The 22,075-nt window shown below is 39.5% G+C and overlaps 2 protein-coding genes across 2 annotated transcripts; one reads left to right on the forward strand and one right to left on the reverse strand.

The window, feature by feature from the left end:
- The first annotated feature begins 315 nt into the window (after positions 1-315).
- Positions 316-4,930, forward strand: ngrn (neugrin, neurite outgrowth associated). Its single transcript, XM_008413293.2, has 3 exons — positions 316-868; positions 970-1,080; positions 1,310-4,930. Exons 1-3 carry the CDS (start codon positions 633-635, stop codon positions 1,878-1,880), a joined length of 918 nt encoding a protein of 305 aa, XP_008411515.1. The 5' UTR covers positions 316-632; the 3' UTR covers positions 1,881-4,930.
- sort1b (sortilin 1b) lies at positions 3,043-18,412 on the reverse strand. The gene is made up of 20 exons (XM_008413292.2): positions 17,774-18,412; positions 15,681-15,740; positions 15,469-15,542; positions 15,277-15,379; positions 15,016-15,177; positions 13,771-13,844; positions 12,873-12,922; positions 12,445-12,572; positions 11,724-11,868; positions 11,107-11,262; positions 10,292-10,398; positions 10,061-10,163; positions 9,803-9,971; positions 9,360-9,550; positions 9,087-9,276; positions 8,216-8,332; positions 7,488-7,596; positions 7,274-7,386; positions 7,019-7,148; positions 3,043-5,352 (listed from the first exon to the last, which is right to left on the reverse strand). Exons 1-20 carry the CDS (start codon positions 18,044-18,046, stop codon positions 5,338-5,340), a joined length of 2,469 nt encoding a protein of 822 aa, XP_008411514.1. The 5' UTR covers positions 18,047-18,412; the 3' UTR covers positions 3,043-5,337.
- Positions 18,413-22,075: the final 3,663 nt, after the last annotated feature.

The raw sequence follows: 22,075 nt of genomic DNA on the forward strand, positions 1-22,075 counted from the left end.
TAATGTATAAATTATAAACAACTCAGATAAATTGAACTAAGTACCAAGCTCTGGTCATGATCTACTTACAGAATCACACCAACAGTTCACATTATGCAATGGTGAAGATTAGAATAAGTACTTAAACAATTTTAAAGTGATTTTTAGCTATTTTGACTTTTAATTCATTATTTTGTAGTGATTTACATCTATTTAATAATTTATTCAAAAAGTTGTTTAATATTTAGGCAAGTATAAGCATATTTATATTTATTTAATTCAGTGTCATCATGTATCATCTATGTAATTGTAAGCTCGTTAAAATTTGGGACATTTGGACCTTGCTAAAATTTCTTTCTTTCGGGTTTCTGTTGGCGCTACGCCAACTGTCCTCCGTCCCGCTAGGTGGCAGCACTGCATTAGTTAATGACACTGAGCTGTGTTTGCGGAAGTACTCACACTGTGAAGATCGCATGTGAAGTCAGAACCAGGCATTGAGCTTTAGTCAAGGTCTCGTGTTTATTCTAAGATAAGATAAACGCACGCTTTGTATTAATACAAAAATATTCTCCGTTCATGCCGTCTTAGTTTTTGCCGACTGACAAAATCAAATCTTTTTGCTAGTATTGCATTCTAATGAAGCCCGTCCGTCTATGAGCATGGCCCGACCTCTTCAGGTCTGTCGCCTCCTCCTTAGGTTTCCTGCTCGCTCTTTGGTTTCCCCCGCTTGTTTAAACGGCGTCAGATTCTCCAGCAGAGGCAACAGCAAAACCTGGGTGGGACAGAACCATGTGAGCGGAGACAGGACCAGATCACAAATGTCCAGATTCAACGATGACGTAGAGCCTGAGCTGGAGGGGCTGGAGGATAAGCTCCAGGCTGTGCTGGAGTAAGAACCATTATACATTATTACAACTACAAAACATATTCTAAATGCAAACATACCGCTGGCTGATCATTGTAAGCAGCTTATCTCATGTTTCTTTTCAGCAAGGAGAAAAAGAGACAGCGATCAGTGAAGTTTAATATGATAAGAAGGAACATGACTCCACCAGGAGCCCCCCAGAGGAAACTAACGTGGGATGCTATTGAGCAAATAAGGTGACGGTCTCTTTGTGTGTGCTACATTTTTTTCACCAAAAACCTAAAACTGGAGGCCAAATTGTGGTGAATTTTTATTATTAGACCAAAACCTGTGTATGGTGAATGTTGATTTTACTCCTATACAAAAAGTAATGTTGGTTTTTGGCTCTAAATAACTTTTGTTTAGTAGGAGCAAAAGTAAATAGGACTCTTTAGATTGCTGACACTTTTCATACACTTATTTCAGATATTTGAAGCAAGAGCATCCAGAGGAGTGGACGATAGAGCGCCTGGCTGAGGGCTTCTATGTCCCCCAAGAAGTCATCCTCAGGGTCCTGAAGAGCAAGTTTACCCCCTCTCCCAACAGAAAAGTCAAACAGGATGCTAAAGTGATGGTTAGACTCAGCCAGCAGGCGTTACCTTCTGATAGCAGGAGGCAGGAGAACAAACTGAAGCTTCCTCAAAGTCAAACACCAGCCACACTCATACCTGGGCAGGCAGAAGGTGCTCTGATTTCGGCGACTGCTCCGGCTGAGGTGATTCAAAGTAAAGGTTCAGCATCTCTTGTTCCTGTTCAGCCTCCAAAGCTGCCAGCTGGGACTTACAAAGAGAGTAGAGTGATGGAGTCAACGGTAGGCGGGGATGGTTTTGGTACAGAGGAAACAGAGGAGAATGAGGAGTGGGAGGAGAGCTGGGACGGGCAGGTTCTGACAGAGGAGGAACTTGAGGAGATTCTGGACATGGATAAACCCGCGCCTGTGGTGCAGGTGGGGAGCGATTTCTTTGATGCAGAGGGAAACTTTTTGTATAGAACCTGAGTTGAAATGCTGAATGAATATGATGTGTACACTGAAATTAATTAAATCATTTTCTTAGAAATGATCAAAATCTATGGAATTAGAATTTTACATTGAAGCCATTTTTTTTTTTTAAATATATATTTTTTTCATGTTACAGAATATGCGAAAGGGTATTTTTGACATGAGAGAAAATGTTAAACTATTCAGCCTGAGGGAAAACAGGCTGTTATCTCTACTTTAATTTCCCCATCCAGTAGCACCAGATGGCGGTGTTTTGCTCCAAAACTATTAAATGTCATTCTTAAATTTCCCCACTCAAATCTAATTTTTTAGCTTCATTTGGACTGAGGCCAAATAAATCTAACAAACTATTACAGAGTCAGGATCAGAGATTAATGAGTATGTTTAAGCATTTGCATGTCTCAACCTCATCAGGGTTTTATAAGACACTTTGAAATACATTATTCAGACACACTCATTCAGAGCTCCTTGTATTGTGCTACACTCATATCAATATAATTTATCGCAGGAAGAAGTCACAGCAGCAACTTCAGTCTGAGGCAGCATAACCACATCCTGCAGGTGTTGTGTTAAATTTGGCTACCTGCAGAAATATCCAGTTGCTAAAGTGCAACTTGATTTCTGCATGCTTGCTGAAAGCAATCAGTGGCGTAGGAGTTCATTTTGGAGTATCATAATAAATGGTGTCGAGTATAAATGCATGCCATCCTTCAGATTTCAAATTCTATTTCTTCCGTTTTAAAATACACTTTTCATTGTGGCCGATTACATAAAATCTCAAATTACAGTGAAAGTTGTGATTGTAATGTCAAATACAGATTTAGTTTTTACATACAAGCTATTTGTCAAAGTGCAATAGAGGGTTTCAATGTCCAAAACCAAAAATGCAACCCTTGCTACTAGTCAATGCAGATACAATGCATTGACTAGTAGCTGACTTCTGTGTGCATTTCTGCTCCAATAAGGTTTTTAAATGAGCATAATGTCAATATGGAGTCTATGCCATCAACTGTCGACAGTGACACAAAAAGAAAACTTTAAAGAACTTAAAGTGCATTTAAGACTTTAGAAACATTTAATTCCAGTATACAGGATTTTAAACCATTAATAAACTATTTTTAAAAGTTTGTATTCACATGAAATGACAAGTAAACACAAAAAAGAGGAACATGACTTTATTGCCAAACCCAAAGAAAATAGCCTCCAATATACAGAAAAGAGACACAGCAGTTACAAATGTTCAAACTTGAATATTTACACAACCAATCAGAAAGACTCTTTAAAATCGATACATCAGTTCGAAAATGCCAGGAAAACGTGTTTTCTTCAAGACAATGCAGTAAAGCTTCATTAAATAGGTCTCATTTTCCAGTGTAATGCAGCTACATAGTAACCCTTTTCTCTTTTGAACTTAATTTCTTGTCAAACCGTCTCAGCCAGAACCAATTTTAATATCGGCCCCCAAAAATAGTTTTTTGCTTAAAAACCTTTTTAGATTTAAGTATCATTCACATTTTTTACATGCAGTTTAGCACTAACCTGTATAAAATAGATATATTTACTGCTCCCGGAGTCTTTGTCGGGGTAATAAATGCAGCTTGGATTCGTCACCGACATTAACCGTTAAAACTAATAAGATGGTGGACGCCGGCCACATGTCAGATTATCACACCAGGCACTTGTTTAACCACATCCAATTTACTGCACTCTACACCAGCTGGTCATAAATAATGTAAACCTATAAAGTATTTAAAACAAGACTGTGCGAAAATGTTTTTAAGACAAATCAGAAACGTGGTTGACACGGTTACAGATAAAACAGTGTAAAAGACACAACCAGAAACAAACATTAACATTTGTATTGCAGCTCATCCAACCCCTACCAGGCTACAGCAGTAATTATGCTTTACAACATTTACACTATTAATTACCTTCTTTGCATTGCTGTTATGTTTTCATCACCAATTAGTTTTTTATGCATTTGGTTTTCTAGTTAATGCAAAAGATATGTCGTATTTTGTAGAAGTTAGTATAAAAACTGCTCAGATTATTACAAACACAGGTATATAGGATTACAGCGATCACTACCGTTACAACAGGTCTCGTTTAGGAAAAAAATGATCGACAAATGCCGAACATACAAGGGGGCTTTTTGTGCTTTCAGTAGTTAGAACTGCAGTCTGAGCTTCAATCACATCCTGGACGTTGATGCTTCTTTTGCTCGGACGAACAAGACAACTAACAGCTCTAAGAGATGTTCTGTCATGCATGGACGATGTCTTAAATATACAAAATCTTCACAGGTTATTGCTATCAAACCTCATAGAGATGCCTTATTATGAGAGATGCACCGATCAATCGGCAAGGGACCAGAATCGGGCCGACGCTCCGATTGGTGATTCGTAAAGCAGATGCTGAAAAAACATGATTTCCTACTTTCCCTATTAAATGCGTCAAATCTAAAAATTCCCATAATTTACGGCCAATGAATATATCAGTCAAGAGCATTCAATGTAATGTCTTTACTAAAAATGAGAAATAAAAGTAAAATATGCTTAAATGTGGATAATATAATTTCTTTATTTTTTGTTGGATTAAATATTTCCACCTCTTAAATAAAACTACAGTAAATCTACTAACTTATGTAATGTAGTCATTAAACTGGGGGTGGGGGGATAGGGATCAGTCAAAATTGGAAAATAAGAATCAGTATTGGCCAGGAAAACTGATCGGTGCATCTCTTCTTATTACTTCACCGCAATGCAAAGATCTACATACTTGTACTCCAAGAACACAGAGAAATGTGGAAGATTTCACCAACGGGTGAAATTTCTATTAACATGGAAAGAATTTGGGGAAATACTTTGACAAAAGAAGGGATTAAGACTCAACTCATCTGTGAGAATTCATATTAGCTAGAGGCCAGTTGTGGCCCTTTAGTCAATCACCAAACTGATATCTGACCGAAACCGTTAAAGAAAAACGTATTTATGTACAAGGTTGTGATGAAAACAAAGACAAATTTTCAAAAGTGAAAAAAAAGAAAATAGGATTTCCAGGAGCACTTCCAGGAGATGGAAGAGGCAGGGCCCGTAAAACAGAGGAGACTTTATACAACTCGCTTTTCCTTCATTCCTAGAGCGCTAGTCAATTTTTCTCAGCAACTCAGCCGTTTCTTCATTGAGTGAAATAAATAACTGAAAGGTTAAAACTTACTCAGTAAACCGACACCTTAAACACGACTTCCTTCATGGTTCTTCCCCAACTGCGGCATTAGCTCTCAGGAAGCCTTCATACATTCATTTGACTTAGCCAATGACAGCAGAGTCTCTGTCACCTAGGCCGAAGTTTACATCAGAGGGTGAAAGGAAGAAGTAGCTGGAGAGGAGAGTGACAGGAACAGCGGCTGGCTGCGGGACAACCTGTTGCTCGCTTGGTCAAGAGGTGGCGCCTGCTATTCAAGCAGATCCTGCACAAACAAGACAGCACAGCACTAAAGCCAGAACCAACACTGTGGGTAAATAAGACACTGTACACAAAAACACACCCAAACTCTGTTTCACAAGTGACGCACATGCGTCTAACCTCCAAGATCCCTTCATGGTGTGAAGATAACTAGTTTCTGTGTCGCCTTTGTAAAGGTTGGTGTCGTATTGCAGCGCTCCAGTGTCGGGTCTGGGTGAGGTAATGTCCGCGTCGGGTTACTACATGTATTAACCCAAGCTGAGTCTTACCTCTGCTCAGAACGAAGCTGGCCAGAACAAATCAGCGGCTCCACAGACGCTGGAACACTGACCTCAGTGTTCCAGCCAAACAAATACGACTGAGGGATCGTTGGATGGAGCGCTCTTGTTAAAAGTAATGACAGTTTAAATGTTTGCATGGAAACAGAGCAATTTTCCAGCCAGTAGTTTGACTAAAACAAGTAATGATCTGATTTTGAACAATAATCCTAATTTTACTTAAATAAGAAACAAACATTGCACTTTTTCAATTGTTATAGAAATCATTACAATGTCATGTGTTAACTTATGAGATAGTGGGTTAGTAAAGAGTTATAATCAATGCTCACTGTTGAGTAATTGCAAATATCCTGAATCCTCAATGCTGATTGGTAGCTACAGTAAATTTTGGTAGCCTTAAAATTAACTACATTTTTATATTTTTTCCTGTGATCATTCGCAAAGGTGTTTTGGATCATGATTCATAACGATTGATTTTAAGTTTTCTGGGAAAGGCCACCAGGTTTTATTTAAATTATTTACTTTTCATGCACAGATTTGATGTGATTTCCAGCAATAAGTGTAAAAGAGTTTTTTTCTTATGCAAGATGTGGTAATAAAACTGACAAAAACACATATATAATGTGCACACCAACGTAGTTAAACCAAAAACTATGGTTCAACAATACATTTTTATAAATTCAAAAAAAATAAAAAATGGAACAAAGTAAAATGACTTGATTTCAAGCATAACTTTAATTGGCATCAAAGCAGTGAAACCAAAACTGCTGACCAGTTTTCTGAATGTTTCCACTGGTATGTTGATGATTTATCTTTAGTGATAAGCTCCAAGGCTTTCCGGTTGGAAGACCTCCTTGCCATCACCCTAATGTTTAACTCCCACTACAAATTCCTCCGCACACTGAGGAGCGGACACTTTTAACACTTTGTAACAGGATTTTAAAAGTTAATCTGCTTTTTACTGTTAACGAGAAATATTAGAACTGGAGAAATTTGTTTCAAAACCAGTGACAATATAAGACTCTGTATTTTGTATTAGATGCAGTTGGAACAAATAAACAAGGCTCTTGCAATAGTCCAGTGACATTGCCAACAGTTCAGGAAGTGATGCACGGTAAAAAAAAAAAATAAAAATAATAAAAAAATCACACATTCACCATAGCTAAAATGTCCACATATTCGTCACCTGCAAAAAGGATGCACTTCTCTGCTTATTGCAAATAAAAACCTTCATGAACTCTTTAATTTACTTTTATTGCTCACTATTTATAAATCCATACAGAAAGAAACCAGCTTCCATTTAGTGTGAAAAACCAGAAGGCTGTGTGTGTGTGTGTGTGTGTGTGTGATATTTTACGTTATGTTAAGGAAAAACAGTTTTTTCCGACATACCTCATCAGAGTCATCGTGAAACTCTATTTTGCCGTTGGGGGTGTGGTTGGTGTCCAGCGGCTCGTCTATCCCGTCTGCAGCGTTGTCCTCAACGTGTTGCTGCAGCACAGAGTACCTGTGCACCAAAAACCTGCAGATCGCATTTAAAACACTGTCAGGAAACCAAAAACCATTCAAAACGTTAGGACTTAAAGAGTGAGGAGAGGATGCATAGGGTTTGTGGTTTATGGGGTAAATGAGTCGGTAAACACCAACCTGCCGCCGCAGACGTACTTCCTGACAAAGACCACTCCTGCTGCGATGCTCATCAGCATGACAACGACAACTGCCAACACTATGGCCACAGACTTGGAGGAGTGGCCGTCTGTCTGCAGAAAACATAAGACGGACAGAAATGTGGGAAATGCAAAATCAAAACCAGACCACAGATAAACAAAGGATTGCGGTTTGTTTTCGCAGAGGTACCAACCTGAAACTCTGGAGATACGAGATCACTGACGCATCTCTTACTGAGGTCAATCTCTTTGCGCTCAGGCATCTGTCCTCCTTCACATTTATCTCCAGGGATTTTCCTGTACCTGAGGACCGAAACACAGATTATTTTAGAGTTGTCCAGCATGAAAGTGTTGATGTTCAGGGATTTGCACAATAGAAAAGAACAACTAATATTTTTAACCGACTTCAAAAACAATATAAGGGAACACAGTACACATGTCTTAATTATCGGCTGTTCCTTGCAAGTACAATGTGTAATAATAATTATTAAGCTATATAGCAATTAGAGACGTACTAGTATGTCAGTAAAACTCGCCAAATGTTTAGTTTTGAGCAGTATTCACTCTTACAACAAGCTTCACTGTGACCCTCATCAGTTTCCTCTCACCTCTTTCTGCATTGCACTTAGTTCCTTATTTTCCCTTGTCACTTCATGCACTGACTCAAAACACAAACTTCCTCCTTGTACCCAGTATGGCTTCAGCTAAAACCAACAACACCTAAAACTCCCACCAATACTCTGGTCAACAAATTTTCCAGAAACCAACAAAGATTACTCACTTAGAAAGCAGCTAAATCAAGTTCTGGAACATTAATGACTAAAGTACAGAGCAAACACATGTGATGCTAATACATCACGTAGGAAGTGAAGCTTAGCGACGATGTAATTAAACTCGAATTTGACAGAATCTGAAACCTTACCCGTTGGTCTGTAGTTGCTCCTCTTTGCCATGCAGGCAGAACTCCAGCACTTTGCCCTGCAGGTCCGGCTGCTCCACACACTCAGAGCTGTTCTCTTTACGCGAGTATCCAAAGTCACTGCAAGGAGTCACACGATACCAGGATCAATACTCTTATTAGTAAGGTATTCACTTTAATTATTTTTCATATAACAACTTTATAGTAAAAAAAATACTCCTGGTTTTCTTTTTATGTTTTTGTTTGGATAAAAAAAAATAAAATAAAAATCTGAAATGTGTGACAATAATTCATATTTTGCTATAACCAGAATCTTTACTAAGGAAAAGTTTTCCCAAAACCTGATGCTTCCCCCACTGACTGACTGTCACTGTGGGGACGATGCGTTCAGGGTGATGCAGTGGTAGTTTTTAGACACACACGGTGCTTGGATTGAAATCAGGATTTGGTGCTATTGCAACAATTTTCCTTGCCACTCCTCCTTAAATTACCAGAGTACATGACTCGGTTATCCCGTCAACAGATTCTCCCTCTCTTGGATGCCTTTTTCTGATTGACGCACTCCTTCCCTGGTTTCCAGTTTAGGTGGACAGTCACTGTTAAAGTGGATTTCATTCAGGGGATCATGCTGCAGACTGAATGACAATGCATGACGCCCCTTCCAAGTTTTATTTGCAAATGATTTTGAAAACCATGCATGGCTTTCTTCTACTTCACACGTGTTAGAAACTATCTTGTTGTTGTCTCTTGCATAAAAACCTTATTAAAATGCATCAGCCGCTGGAAGGTGACAAACTGTGGAATGGCCGTTTTGCAAATGCAAAACCACTTTTCAGGCTTGAACAAGACAAGAAACGCCCTCTCTGTATCTTACCACAAGAAGTCGTCCAGGGTGCATGCACATGGAATTGGCTGTGTGTTCACGGTGTAATCACGTCCGTTCCAGCAAACGGAGTCCTTTCTGAGCCGCAAGAACGTCTCTTTGTAACCCAGCATGCAGCCGTCCGTCGGGTCACTGATGTCATCAGAGTGAGCCAACCATTGCACGTAGTCGTCATCGATGCCTACAAAAATCATAAGTCAGGTTAAAATCCTTGAAAACGTGCGGTTAGGAATTGGGAATAATCTCTTTAATTGCATGACTTGCAGTCTCTGGTGAGGAGTTCCCTGAAGTCGATGGTGAAGGAGACCCAGTTCTGGGTGATGAGGGAATCTTTGTAGCCCCAGATGCTGACGTTCATGGAGCGAGCTCCCGGCTCAGACGCCAGCCCCGTGAATGTGATTGGCTCGTTGGTGAATTCGTAAATACTCCAGCACTGTCCCTCGTCGGTGGAAAATCTGACAAATTTAAAAAAGGTTAAAGAGCGCTAAAATTTTTAAATAAAAGTAAGAAAGTCGAGGAAAGGGCAGGGTGGAGCTCGCTCGCACAAAGCATTGATATTATACGAGTCATGTGAATTAGTAGTAAATCCTGTAATTACAGGCTTGTTCAGTACAGGCTTCAAACCTGCAGAGAGGGATTTGTTGGTGAACAAGTGAGATGCCAAATATTTTATCCATCCAATCACAAAAGCTAACTAAACGACTCACTTGATTTTGTTGATGGGTTTGCCATTGTCCTCCACAGCCACCAGCAGCCCTCCTGAGTCCAGCATGGCGTAGTGATGGGGCCCATTAAGAGCCTTTATCCAGGTGTAGCCTCCGTCATCGGACACATAAACATCAGACTTGATCACCGAGATGGCGTCCCCGACGCTGCCTGAAAAAAAATGCGTCAAAAATGCTCAGAGCGCCAAAAGCGATTGAGTTTTTTCAAAAATTTCTGTCCTGCAGGGTCAATGTGATTACCGTGAGCCATGATTAGACCCACGGCGTTTGGCTCCGTCAGGGGCGGCATGGGGACTTCCAGCTTCATAGCAATGCTGTAAGCCGCATGGATGTGGAGACTGCACTGTAGATTCAAGAGAAACACAATCCAAAGTGACACGCGGTTGCTGCAAAGGTTAGAATCACACCTTAACCTGCAGATGTGCAAAAACACAGAGAACATAAACACGGCAACGCTTTGTCTAATTATACCTTGTCTGGGTCCTTGGCTGTAGCGTCACACTTGGTGTTGGCAGGTTTCCGCAGAGGAAGCCACTCTCCTCCCTGATCAAAGGACACTACAGACTGCACGGACTTATCTGGAAATAAAAAATAAAAAAACAAGGAGAACACATTTACAGGTAGCCGAGGGCAAAAGCCAGGAATAATGTTGGCAAAAAAACAAACAAAAAAAAAGCTTGATTCAATAAATTCAACACATAAACAGACTAATCAATACAGTGCGAACTGCGAAAGCAGGGATGAGAAATGAGTCTAACAGGGACGGTCTAATTAAATATTTACTTCACACACTTCTGAGGGTGTGTAGTGGAGCAGCATTGTGTGCGAGTCTGTTTCTAAGAAGAATCTGAAGGCTGCTACAGTGTTTTGCTGAAGTATTCACGTCCCGTCTTTTAAACCTTCCAGCATTTTGTGATATTATAGCTACAAACTTGAGTGGCAATTGATGTGACATACCAAAGCTAAAAGCTACAAGTATGCAGGACTACATGGGTTGTCAGAGTTGATTGGAGCATTAGCTTGAGTTAAAACAATCCAATATGAACCATTTCGCAAGAAAGGATGTGCAATGTGTCTACCTCGAAATGTGCAAATATGGTGGAGACATAACCCAAAATGCCTGCAGTTCCGTCTACACCGAACGGTGCTTCTACAAAGTATTTGTTCCCATTTTTGTTCTTCCACTTTACAGTTATCCTTCGAAATTTGTTTTGTGAGAAAATGTGAATGCATGTAAGACGGGTGTGAGTTATTCCAGCAACCGCATACTCAGAAACACAAAGTACCTTCTGCCAGCACACTGGTGATGAAGACTCCTCTCAGGGAAGTGACGTTGGTGAAGTCGGTGTCACCCCCTGTCGTCGTATAAAGGTGGCGCTCCAGTGACTTGGAGTAGACCGTGCCTCGATCGTCCGAGACATAAATTGTACCAAAACCAGTGTCTGTAAAATAAGATCACACGGGACCTGATGAGGATCTAAAAATAAACACGATAGGGTTGTGTTACAACTGGAGTATGTAGGCACCAAAATCAGACATGCAGGAAAATGTAAATGGCATCAGTCCAAAGGGTATTATAGGGATCGGATGAAAACGTAGTTTGTTAATGCAAGTCCTGAAAGTGTCAAAAATGACAAGAAACCACTACATGGTCTGCTGGTGCAAGTTAAAGCTGATCTGAGCATGTTATCAAATTTAACAATCAATACCACAAGCAAAGCTTTGCATGTGCAAAACCGGATAACTGAGGTAACTAATTTGAATGCCGTTTTTTTTTTTTCTTCTAATATGTAAACATCTTACAAAAATAATTCCCTTGCGCCATTATCAAACATACCCATGTCTGCAACAGCTGCATACCAATTCTGTTTTATCAAACATCTGAGTTACTGCTTGCTCTGACCTCCAGGCTCGTCAACGTGCATGAAGACCATATCGTCATTTGCTGCCAGGATGGAGTAGAACTGCTCGTGGCCGACCGGAGGGAGCTGAGCTATGTTCCAGTTCTCACCCTGGTCCACGGACACGTGGATCACCCTCATAGTGCCCTGCATGGACGGAGAAGCAAAAGGAGTTCAGGTCAGAGAGAAGCTCATTTAAAGAGCATTTATTTAAAACGTAGAAACTCTAGTTTGGATCACATAAACGCTGACAGCATCAGTGTTGTTGTTACGTTCGGGAAAAAAAAAAACATCAACTCCATTTTTCTGAATGAAAACTTACTGACATTTTTTGTTGAAGAATGAAAACAAAAAGGAAGAGTTTGGGGGAGGAGGGAATCAATAAGACTTTTTCTAAAGTTTTAAAGTTTTTTTTCCTTTTCTCAGTTTCTAGGGAATGTGTCCTACCCACATAGCTTCTGATAAATATCTGAAACACATCAAATATCGAAAGATATTTTTAAAAAGGTACTTTGTAATGTACATTTCTCTATCAAGTTTATGTGAGAAGTGTCGCACTTCCTCATGCGCAATGTTGGTATTTTACGTCAATAACTTCTCGTTTCCATCTAGATGTGGAAATACTGTACCTGAAGAATGAATTTTCTTACCAACCTGAACAACTAAAGGTCTCGTCTGGTGTTTTAATCGCACAGCCTTGAATAAATTCTCTTTTAGACTGACCTTTCCCGTCATCACTGAAGCAAAGAGGAAGCGTCCACCCAGGCCAAAAGAGAAGATCTTGCTGGCAACAGTCTTGATGGTTTTACCCAAGTCTGTGGTTCTCCTTAGCTGCAGCATTCCCCTTTCAACTGAATCATGCAGGCAGGTCATTAACATCATCAGAAACATGGAAAGGTGAAACAGTCAGAGCATGTAGCATTTTTGACCAACTCTTCACCTCATCTGACATCGACTTTTACCATCTCGATACATTTTATAATATCGTTGGATGTCATTGTTTTAATCATTTATCCTTTCCTCTACACACCTAAGATACTTTTAACTACACGTAGCTCAGCCACATCAAAGTATGAAAAGAAAAATTGGAGATAGGAGTGAAATGCTGGAGCCCAGCATGTTTCAGCTTTGCTTGGGGAGGAATCACTTACTGCAGGATCCATTTTGGCTGCTTGTGAAGAAGACAGTATTTTTTCTTCCCCTACATGGAAATGGAGGCAAAAGGAGAGATGCTAAGAGGCGATGTGAGGAAAAATAAGTTACAGACAGCTTTGTTCCTAATGTTACTTATTACAAGTTAAAATGTCAGAGTGGGGAAAAAGTTACTTTGTTTCACTTATTTCTCCGCTGTTATAAATAAAACACCCAGTTGAAAGTCTTAAGCGATTGATTAATAATTATAAATATGCAAAATAAAACAATTTTTGGACTGAGCAAAATGTTCCAACTTTGTACATAAAAAGACTGACATTTTTGTCTATATTTATTTGCAAAATGGATCATCTTGCTGGAATTTTCTTGCTCCCAGCTCAGACTTGTCATTTCTGATCAAGAAAGAAAAGCTTCTGCTTCAGAAAAACAGCTCCTGCGAACCCTACTTTCCACACATCAGGCGACTCGTTACAGCCTTAAAACTGAAACTAAAATGCTACAAAATGTTGCAGAGCGATAAGCAAAAGGAAATGCGTTTCAAAACAACCCTGGACTCCAGCAGGGCTAGGCACCAGCCGAGCAATCTAGTTTTACTGCATGTTTGGCGGCTGATGCAAACCATTTAGTTCATTTCAGATTAGAGTTGAATCTGTCTGATTTAACGCATGAGAATAACTTCAGCACAGTCAGTATGTGTCAACCACATTTAATCAATGGTTTGAAAACATTTGTTTTATTCACCTCAACCCACAGCAGAGAGAGGAGGAACTAAACTGTCTTCCTATGCTGTAGCTTTTTTACAGTCTAAAGTGAAAGAACAGCACCGCAGATTATAAAAGCTTCTACACATAAAACTACAGTGGATATAAAACAAGTTCAGCATCAGCCGTCTCTCACCATTTAAAAAGGCACACCGTGTCGGGGATCTTCTTCCAGTTGCGTCCAAAATCTTCCGAAAGCCAAAGTTCATTCTGAGAAAGGAAATAATTATTTACTCATACTAAGTAAAAAAAAATAAATAACTTTTGCGAGGTTCAAACATAAGTTGAAAGACCAACTCATAAACCTACAGAGCGTGTTAATAAATAAACACTAAGCAAACAAAGTGGTGTTTAAGTCTCATAAATTAATTGGGTCATTCCAAGTCGAGTCACTCCCTTCTTCAACATATTCTCAAATGTGTTTCACATTGGCCTTTTTTTCCTAGATGAAAGTATAAAATTGCAAAAAAAAAAAAAAAAAGACTAATATGTCTGATCAAAAAACATTGTTTCAGTTTAGACATGGGCAAGTTAGACAGTAGCAAATTACAAACTAAAAGGTGTCCCCAAACCTTTTCAGAATAATAATAATAATAATAATAAAAAAAAACATAAATAAAAATAATAATCTCTTTTAAGTGTATTTTTTTTATAAAATACTTTTTAAAGTCAAACTTAGATTTCAAGCTATATATAAGAGATGACATTTTGAAACTATAAGTTTGGAGAAAAAGGAGTTTTCACCAGTGAGTCAAGCTAACAGGAAATGAAAAAAGGAGTAAGTTTAAAAAAAAAAAAAAAGATTTCCTAAAAATTCTAAAACAATCTTCAGTTTCAGAGCAGGTTTTGCAACTTTCTGAACTGTTTAATCATCATCACTTCTGCATTAGAAGAATATTAAGCAGAAGTTTGAGATCAGAAGGCCTTACCAGTACTTGGTCTGTTAGCAGAAAACTACTTTTTAAAAAACGCATATTCAAGAAAAGTTGAGTGTAATTTAGCAAAAACATTGAAAAAAAAATCTAACTAATAAAACAATGAGCACTAATGATATTTAGTTTATTTAGCACTGCTATGAAACATTTAGTTTTTGAGTAGTGTTAGAAACCCATCCATCAGCCTCTCTGCTAGAGCTAACCAGTCATTAGCTAACCATCTAACAAGAACCTAAATTATTGTTACTCTTAAAGGAAATTTGGACAGTTAGAAAAACAGTGCTTTTTGTTTCCATTTGGGATTAATAGAAGTATTTTTGAGCTGATACTAATTCACGTCCCTTTCAGTCGAATCATAAATGCTCCAACAAATTGGGCTTTCAGCATTACTACTGTCCAACCAACTTTGTTTCTTTCCTTAAAAGTCTTCTGCATGCACTTCTTACACTCATGCTGAGGATGGCCAGCACATCGGAGTTCTCAGGGTTGTATGAGATCTGCATCATGGGACTGAAAGGCAAGTTCAGGGGAGTAAAAGTCTTCCCAAAGTCACTGGAGACAAAAATCCGATACCCATCTCCTCCAGAGATTTCAGCTGTAAGGATCACCTAAAAGTCAAGAGTTCAAATGTTGCTGTTCAGTGGTTCTGTCTGCACAAGTCAAAAACAACCAGATGAGATGGTGGCAGGGAAGAGCATGTGGCTTACTTTGCCTGAATTCTCAGGGCCGATTGCTATGCCAAACTCTGCTGAAATGAAGGTGTCGTTGATCAAGTTGGTCACGTCCTCAAACGACTTCCCGTAGTTCTCGCTGGAAGAGAAGAAGTTGAAACAACAATGAGATGCAATCTGACACGCAGGAGGCCAACTTCCTAACAGGCGAGTTTACGAGACACCAACCTACGGTAGAGTTTGGACTGGCCGAATCTTAACAAGAAGAAAGGCACCTGAAATGTGGTCAGAGCCAGTATGACCTGCGAAGAACGAAGGTTCAAGGAAACACAAGTAATGTCATACAACTCTCGCGTGACAAAAAATACATTTACATATTTGCCTGCAGACTGAACCAAACATATTTGACTCGATCATGTCCTGATGCGTACAACACTCACCCCTGTGCCATCTCCAACCCAGGCCAGTGACACGGAGCCACTCAGGTCGTTCAGTGTGTACTGGGAAAAAAGAGAACAAACAATTGTTGAAGAGTAGCTTAATTGGATGAATGTAAACATCCTTATCACATACAGTAGCTGGCAAAAATGGGACAAAATGACAGTAACCAACACATATTGACGCAATCGTGTGCATGTGCTTAATGTGACTAAGTCATTTCCAGATCCAAGTTCAGACGCCAGAGCTAAATGAAACACACAGCACCTTTAGCCACCAACACTTGTTCCTGGTTAGCCCTCATCAATTACAACACACTATATGTGTTATCATTTAACATGAGTATAATTGAACACAGTGCAAGTACCTCCGATTCTGCTTACAGCACATTTTGAGAACAATGGATCTATAATACTTACCGTAATTTTGATTTTCATAGACCGACCACAAGTTTCCAAGTAATTATAGTACAGATGCTAATACCGTTTAGCTATTTTGTTCCTCATAAATGTGAGAAGATGGTATAAATATTTGGGCTACCGGATCCAGTAGCCGACCTGCTTCACAGATATGCTGCCAGCCAGAGCTTTTCAAACAGCCATACTTAAAGGTAATGGGTGGTAAATTTTAAGGTTTTTGTTTTTTATCCACATCATGTCTCTTCGTGTTTTTCACCAAGTGATATTTCCAAGCAGTCTTTTTTGTTTGTTTTTCCTTGTTCGTGAACAGGAAAGTGTGATAGCATTGTTTAACCCAGCTGACTGACTATGAACAGTGTAAACAGTACACTGATAACAGACCACTACTTTGAAACTGGTAACAACACGCCCATTTTAAAATACGTTAGGGTATTTTATATATATATATATAAATGTTTATTAATTTTCACAGGTTAGCAGCCGACAAAGTTTTCATAAGGCAGACAAGTTCCCTTTGTCAAGTATACTTTTGCATTCACTGTCAAACATAGACCTGCTGCCTCTTCAAGATTCATTTCTTAAACAACAATTAGTGGGCCCATTACTCATCACACAGTGAGCTGAGAGCTGCTCATGCTGAAAGCAGGCCGGTGCCGGAGGGACCTGCATGGTAACCTCTGCGGAAAGACAAGGCTGAGCCTCGAGGAACTCTCTCGGCCTCGAGATTACTGGAGCCAAGTATACAAAGTACGCCATGCAAAAGTTGATCACATGGCACCGGTGAGCCAGGCAAATAAGCAGCACATGGTTCTTATTTAGTCTCTGGTTTTGTTTTTGAAGAATAGATTTATGAGCTGGTCTTCCTGGTTATTTTTTTTTTTTTTTTTTTGCTTGTTTGTTTCTGTCTCTGCTACCTAACAACACTCCCTGCTTCTGAAGTACTTCAACTACCCCAGCGCAGGCACAGCTTTTAATTACAAAATAACCAACACATCGTCAGTCACAAGGATTTCAACTGGTTTCAAATTTCCTGTCAGCGTTCAGGCAGTTTGGCTTTCGGGGCAGCAGAGAAAACAAATGGATGCTGTTGTGGTCCAGAAGGAAAACAAATGTGTGTCGCAGATACTAGTGCAACCTTTTGGGATGCATAAGCAGGCCTGACTGTTGTTCAACTTGATTTTATTACACTGTGCCAAATTCTTACAGGAAATACAACTGCACAGAGGCAATAAACAAGAGCCTCTCTACTTACAGTCTGAAATTCAGCATGAGGAAGTGAAAAAGTGCACTTTAGTTTTGATTTGCATTTGCAATTTGATATGTTTTTGCCTGTAATTTTATATTACCACCAAAACATACACAGGCCATTGCTGATGAACAAACACTAACTTTTGATCTCTATGAAGCAATTTAAGTCTTTTTTGGGGCGCTCCTGATAGTTTAGAGGCCCTAATTCTCTTATGCTTCTGGCCTTCTCTCTCTTTCTCTCTATGAGTTATACTCGTGTGACATCTAGCAATTAAAAATATTAAATAAAAAAGCTCCATTTATCCACCAGGAACAGCACATTAGGCCTATTCGTGCACCTGGTAAGCACCTGCGCACTATCCTCCCTCCCTAGGCGCAGTTTAATTGTCGGACTGCGACTTGAAACAGGACCTCAGATGGTAACTTACACTGTGGGTGTTGTCTTTTAACTTGCTCTGATACCCTTCGTGCTTTTTGCACGAATCGCCCTGGTCGACGCTCCTTCGCTTTATCCTGTGGTGGTGCGATGCGCCCAGCCACGACGGCAGGGACCTCTTCGCGATTTGCGCGGCTCTCTCCCCCACGGAGCGCCTCACGAACACCGGCTGTCCGAGAGCTTTGGATCCCGGCTGGAAATCCAAGCCACCGACTGGGAGAGCGCAGACGGCGAGCAGCAGGAGACAATGCAGCAGGAGTCCCATCCTGCCAGCTGATGAAACTGGCAAAAGCGAAAGGCGACCCCCCCCCCACCAAAAAAAAAATAGAAAACAAAAACAAAAAGCACTAAATCCTTCTTTGTTTATCCTGGTCTTGTTGAAGAATTGAAGGTCGCTGCAGCTCCGCCGCGGATGACATCAACCAAACAGTAGTCGTCCTGACAGCGACTGCACCTGCTTTGAAAACAAAGATCGTCCTTGTTTGTCTGCAAAGGGGAAAAAAAATAACAATAACTACAAAAACAGAAAATTATCTAAAAAATTTTTTGCGCACAATAAACCGGTTGGTGTGACACCAATTATTCGCGCTGCCGCTCCACAGCCAACATGACACACTGTACAGCAAGACAAATGGTCTGCATAATCTACTGCTGTGCTCGTTTGTGATTGGCTTATTGAGAGGCATGGTCAACCCCTTGGCTTTTCTGATTGGTTAAATGCTAAAAAAAAAAAAGGTTAGCTGCACAATTAGCTGTCAAAAGGCAGTCAAGGTAGGTTGAGCGATAGCTACTACCAGCAGCTCTATCTAGTGTTGAACTTTCTGTCTGAGCACAAAAAGAGCATTGGAAAAACAAAACGACAACAGCAAAACTGCAGCCTATAAATTAATTTATGTCACCTTATCACAGGTGGTGGTAATTAGAAGAAAAAATAAAAATGAATAAATGTTATACATATGTAGGCTGTTGGTGCAATAATTAGAATGAGTTCATCATGTCAATCATTTATTTACTACTTATCGTTTATTCCTATTTTAAGCTTCATCATGATGTAGATGAAAAGGTGAAAATGACTCGAAAAGGTTTAACATTTCCAAGCTCATTTCTGTTATATAAGTATGTGAGAGTTGTCATCAAATAAGGCAAGATTTTTAAAACCATATTACCCTTTTGGAGGGGTGATTGTCTATTTTATTTATTTATTTTTATTTAGCTTACTCTTTTTCAGAAATAATAACCAAAGAAGGAGATCACTTCTGTCCATTTTTTTTATTATTGAATCATACTACAGTAGAAGTACAAAATATTGAAATGTTGGCCTTCAATTTTCCATATTTTTTAAATTTAGCATTTAACAGCAAAGCATTATAACATGTAAGAGTTCGTACGTACAGAGTTCATACATTTATGCAAAAAGTATTTCACATTCCTGTGTGGGGTGTTTTTTTTTCAGGCAAGCTCACATAACAATGTATTATGAAAAGTTCCAGATTAAGAGAACTATAAAAAGTGTTTCCTGAATCATGGTAAATTTGTTCCTCTAACGAGGATGACTTGTTACGTGTTGCAAATGATAAACATATAAATATAATATCCTTTTTTGGAGTAATACACAACAGGTTCACACGTTCCTGCGCTGGTTTTCCTTCCATTTCCTGCCCTCCGGCTCCTCTTCACGAGTCTCGGTCAATGCCTTCACACACAGTTCTGACAAGGAGTGAGAGATGGGAGGAGCAGAGCGGTAAGTGTTTGCGTTTCCCCATTTTTTGCTCACGGAGTGGCTCGACCTGTTCAGCAAGTCTGTGAACCAGCAACAAAAAAATGCTGCATCTTATCGTGGCCCAAAATAAAATCTGTCAATCAGGTTTTAGTCATTTAAGAACAACTTTAGGGACTATTTTTAATATTTACTTTAAATCATTAACTATATTCTTTATTATCTTAGTTGCGTGTTACCAAAGTCCTGAATTTGCTCTCATAACCACACAGCTTGTTTGTATGGCTGCATTCCTCCACAGAAAGTGAAATATAGCTTGACCCCAGAGGCAGAAACTACAAGAAAGATAAGAATATACAGTATTCCTTGAAGGAGACATGTGGTTATTGTTGTGGTTATGTCCATTCAGTAAGTTAAGTCTGTTGGCTGTAATGTAAATTATCTCATTTTACTTAATTAACTATCTATGTGTAGCTGTTTGGACAACCTGATTCTGTCTCTGCATATTTTAACATAGTAGTTTGTGCACATGGCCTGGCCCAGTGGTGAATGAGGCCTGAAGAAGACTCTGATCTGGGAGACAATGGGTTAAACACACCACCCTACAGTCAATACTAACAGTGTTTTAATACAGCTTGATTAATTGGTTAGATCTAAATCAATTAAGGATAATTGCAACTTATTGGCTATGACGATCTTTTCTATATGCATTTTAAAATATAGATTTTTAAACAATTTAAAATCTTTTAAATAAGCCTCCTGAAACCATCCATCCATTTTCTTTCACCCTTGTCCCTCAGTGGGGTTGGGAGGGTTGCTGGTGCCCATCTCCAGCTGATGTTCTGGGCGAGGGGGGTGTACACCCTGAACAGGTTGCCAGTCTGTCGCAGGGCAACACAGAGACAAACAACCATGCACACACACTCACACCTAGGGTCAACTTGGAGAGGCCAATTAACCTGACAGTCATGTTTTTGGACTGTGGGAGGAAACCGGAGTACCCGGAGAAAAACCCACGCATGCACAGGGAGAACATGCAAACTCCATGCAGAAAGACCACAGGCCGGGAATTGAACCCAGAACCTTCTTGCTGCAAGGCAACAGCTCTACCAACTGCACCACTGTGCAGCCCCCTCCTGAAACCATCACTCCCAATAGTCAGACAGGAGGGTTGGGTCTCTTGATGGTCTCGGTGCCAGCAATGGCTCAGTTTGCTCATTCCTCAGCCCAGTTCTGAGCATGTATAAATGTTTGACTTTACATATATAACAGCCTCTATCAAAGTAACAAAACCAGTAAAACCAGTAGTAGATTTTATTTTTAGTGAAATCTTGTGGAACAACAAACTGCCCATCACACCCAACCTATTTGTTTTGCAGTTACTGCTCATGAAATCTCTAGAAATAGCCTCAGTGACCAGGTCAGGTATGCAGGTTCATACCAGTGAACTATAATATAGATTATTTTTTCTGAAAATTTAATTACTTGTTTTCAATGTTGTATGTTTTTCAGCAAATGAAAACACAACATTTAAGATTAAAATATTACATCTTTTTAATGAGAGATGTGTGCTTGATCAAATGGATGTATATTACTCACTTATAAAGGGGCGGCATAATGTATTTTCCATTTTATAGAACAATCAGGTTATATAAAATGAACCTAAAATGAATAATACATCAGTCCAGGTATTATGGACTGATGAATGAAAATTTGAAATAGTCAGTTCATCATGTTACCTTTGGTTGTTATAAAATGCTTTATGCATCAAACATGACTTAAAAGAAATTTGACTTTGTAATGTGACACCTTGGAATTGGTCTCTGTGTCTTTAAGAAGCTCCTGCCCTTTCTGGAAGAGATGCTTCAATTAGCCCCACTTACAGTAATTTTAAACCAGATCATGTTAGTAAAGATGAAAAAAGGTGCTGTGTGCTAAGTTTAGTAGTTTATATTAAATATAAGTATGCACATTGTTAAGAAGAATTTACACAGTTTATTGCAACAGTAAAAAAGATCTGAGGTGAAATTAGCAACAGACGATGCAGAAACCGCATTTCGACCATGACTGTTTCATGCATTTGTGCAAATATTTTCTTTTTTTTTTATCTGGCTACAGGTTAAACACAACTTCTCATCAGTGGATGCATTGAGGTCAGTGAGTCATTCAGGTGCTTTTTGGCACATTTACAACAGGATGTCATGTGCCTAGCCGAGAGGAATGGCTTCAGACTGCTGCGGAGAGAGACAGTTATTCTTTTGTTACGTTTCTCCCATCCCCACAAAGAAACTCTGAAGGTCATTCATGGTGCTTTGATTACCAGTCTAACCAGGCGGAGGTTTTTTTTTCTTCCCCCCACTTTAGTGGGACGGCCAGATGCAGAAAGTCAAATCTGACTTGTGGTTAAGAATCTTAGATTCTGCAGAGTTTGGAATACTTTAGTGAAGTAAAAAGTTTTGCTTGTCTTTCCAGATGTGGAAAAAAAAGCCAAGTAACAATGGAAGAGAGAGAGAGAGAGAGAGAGAGAGAGAGAGAGAGAGAGAGAGAGAGAGAGAGAGAGAGAGAGAGAGAGAGAGA

Source organism: Poecilia reticulata, linkage group LG7 (genome assembly GCF_000633615.1).
Source record: "Poecilia reticulata strain Guanapo linkage group LG7, Guppy_female_1.0+MT, whole genome shotgun sequence".
NCBI lineage: Eukaryota > Metazoa > Chordata > Actinopteri > Cyprinodontiformes > Poeciliidae > Poecilia > Poecilia reticulata.

Bases quoted from the DNA above. Each gene is read 5' to 3' on its own strand.
- sort1b (XM_008413292.2), bottom strand. From the start codon at position 18,046: ATGGGACTCCTGCTGCATTGTCTCCTGCTGCTCGCCGTCTGCGCTCTC. The intron at 11,869-12,444 runs GTCAGTCTAAAA...CCGTCCATGCAG, and splicing joins CTTCAGTGATGACGGGAAAG to GGCACTATGAGGGTGATCCA. The intron at 9,277-9,359 runs GCAAGTCATGCA...TGATTTTTGTAG, and splicing joins GGAACTCCTCACCAGAGACT to GCATCGATGACGACTACGTG.
- ngrn (XM_008413293.2), top strand. From the start codon at position 633: ATGAGCATGGCCCGACCTCTTCAGGTCTGTCGCCTCCTCCTTAGGTTT. The intron at 869-969 runs GTAAGAACCATT...GTTTCTTTTCAG, and splicing joins AAGCTCCAGGCTGTGCTGGA to CAAGGAGAAAAAGAGACAGC. The intron at 1,081-1,309 runs GTGACGGTCTCT...CACTTATTTCAG, and splicing joins GATGCTATTGAGCAAATAAG to ATATTTGAAGCAAGAGCATC.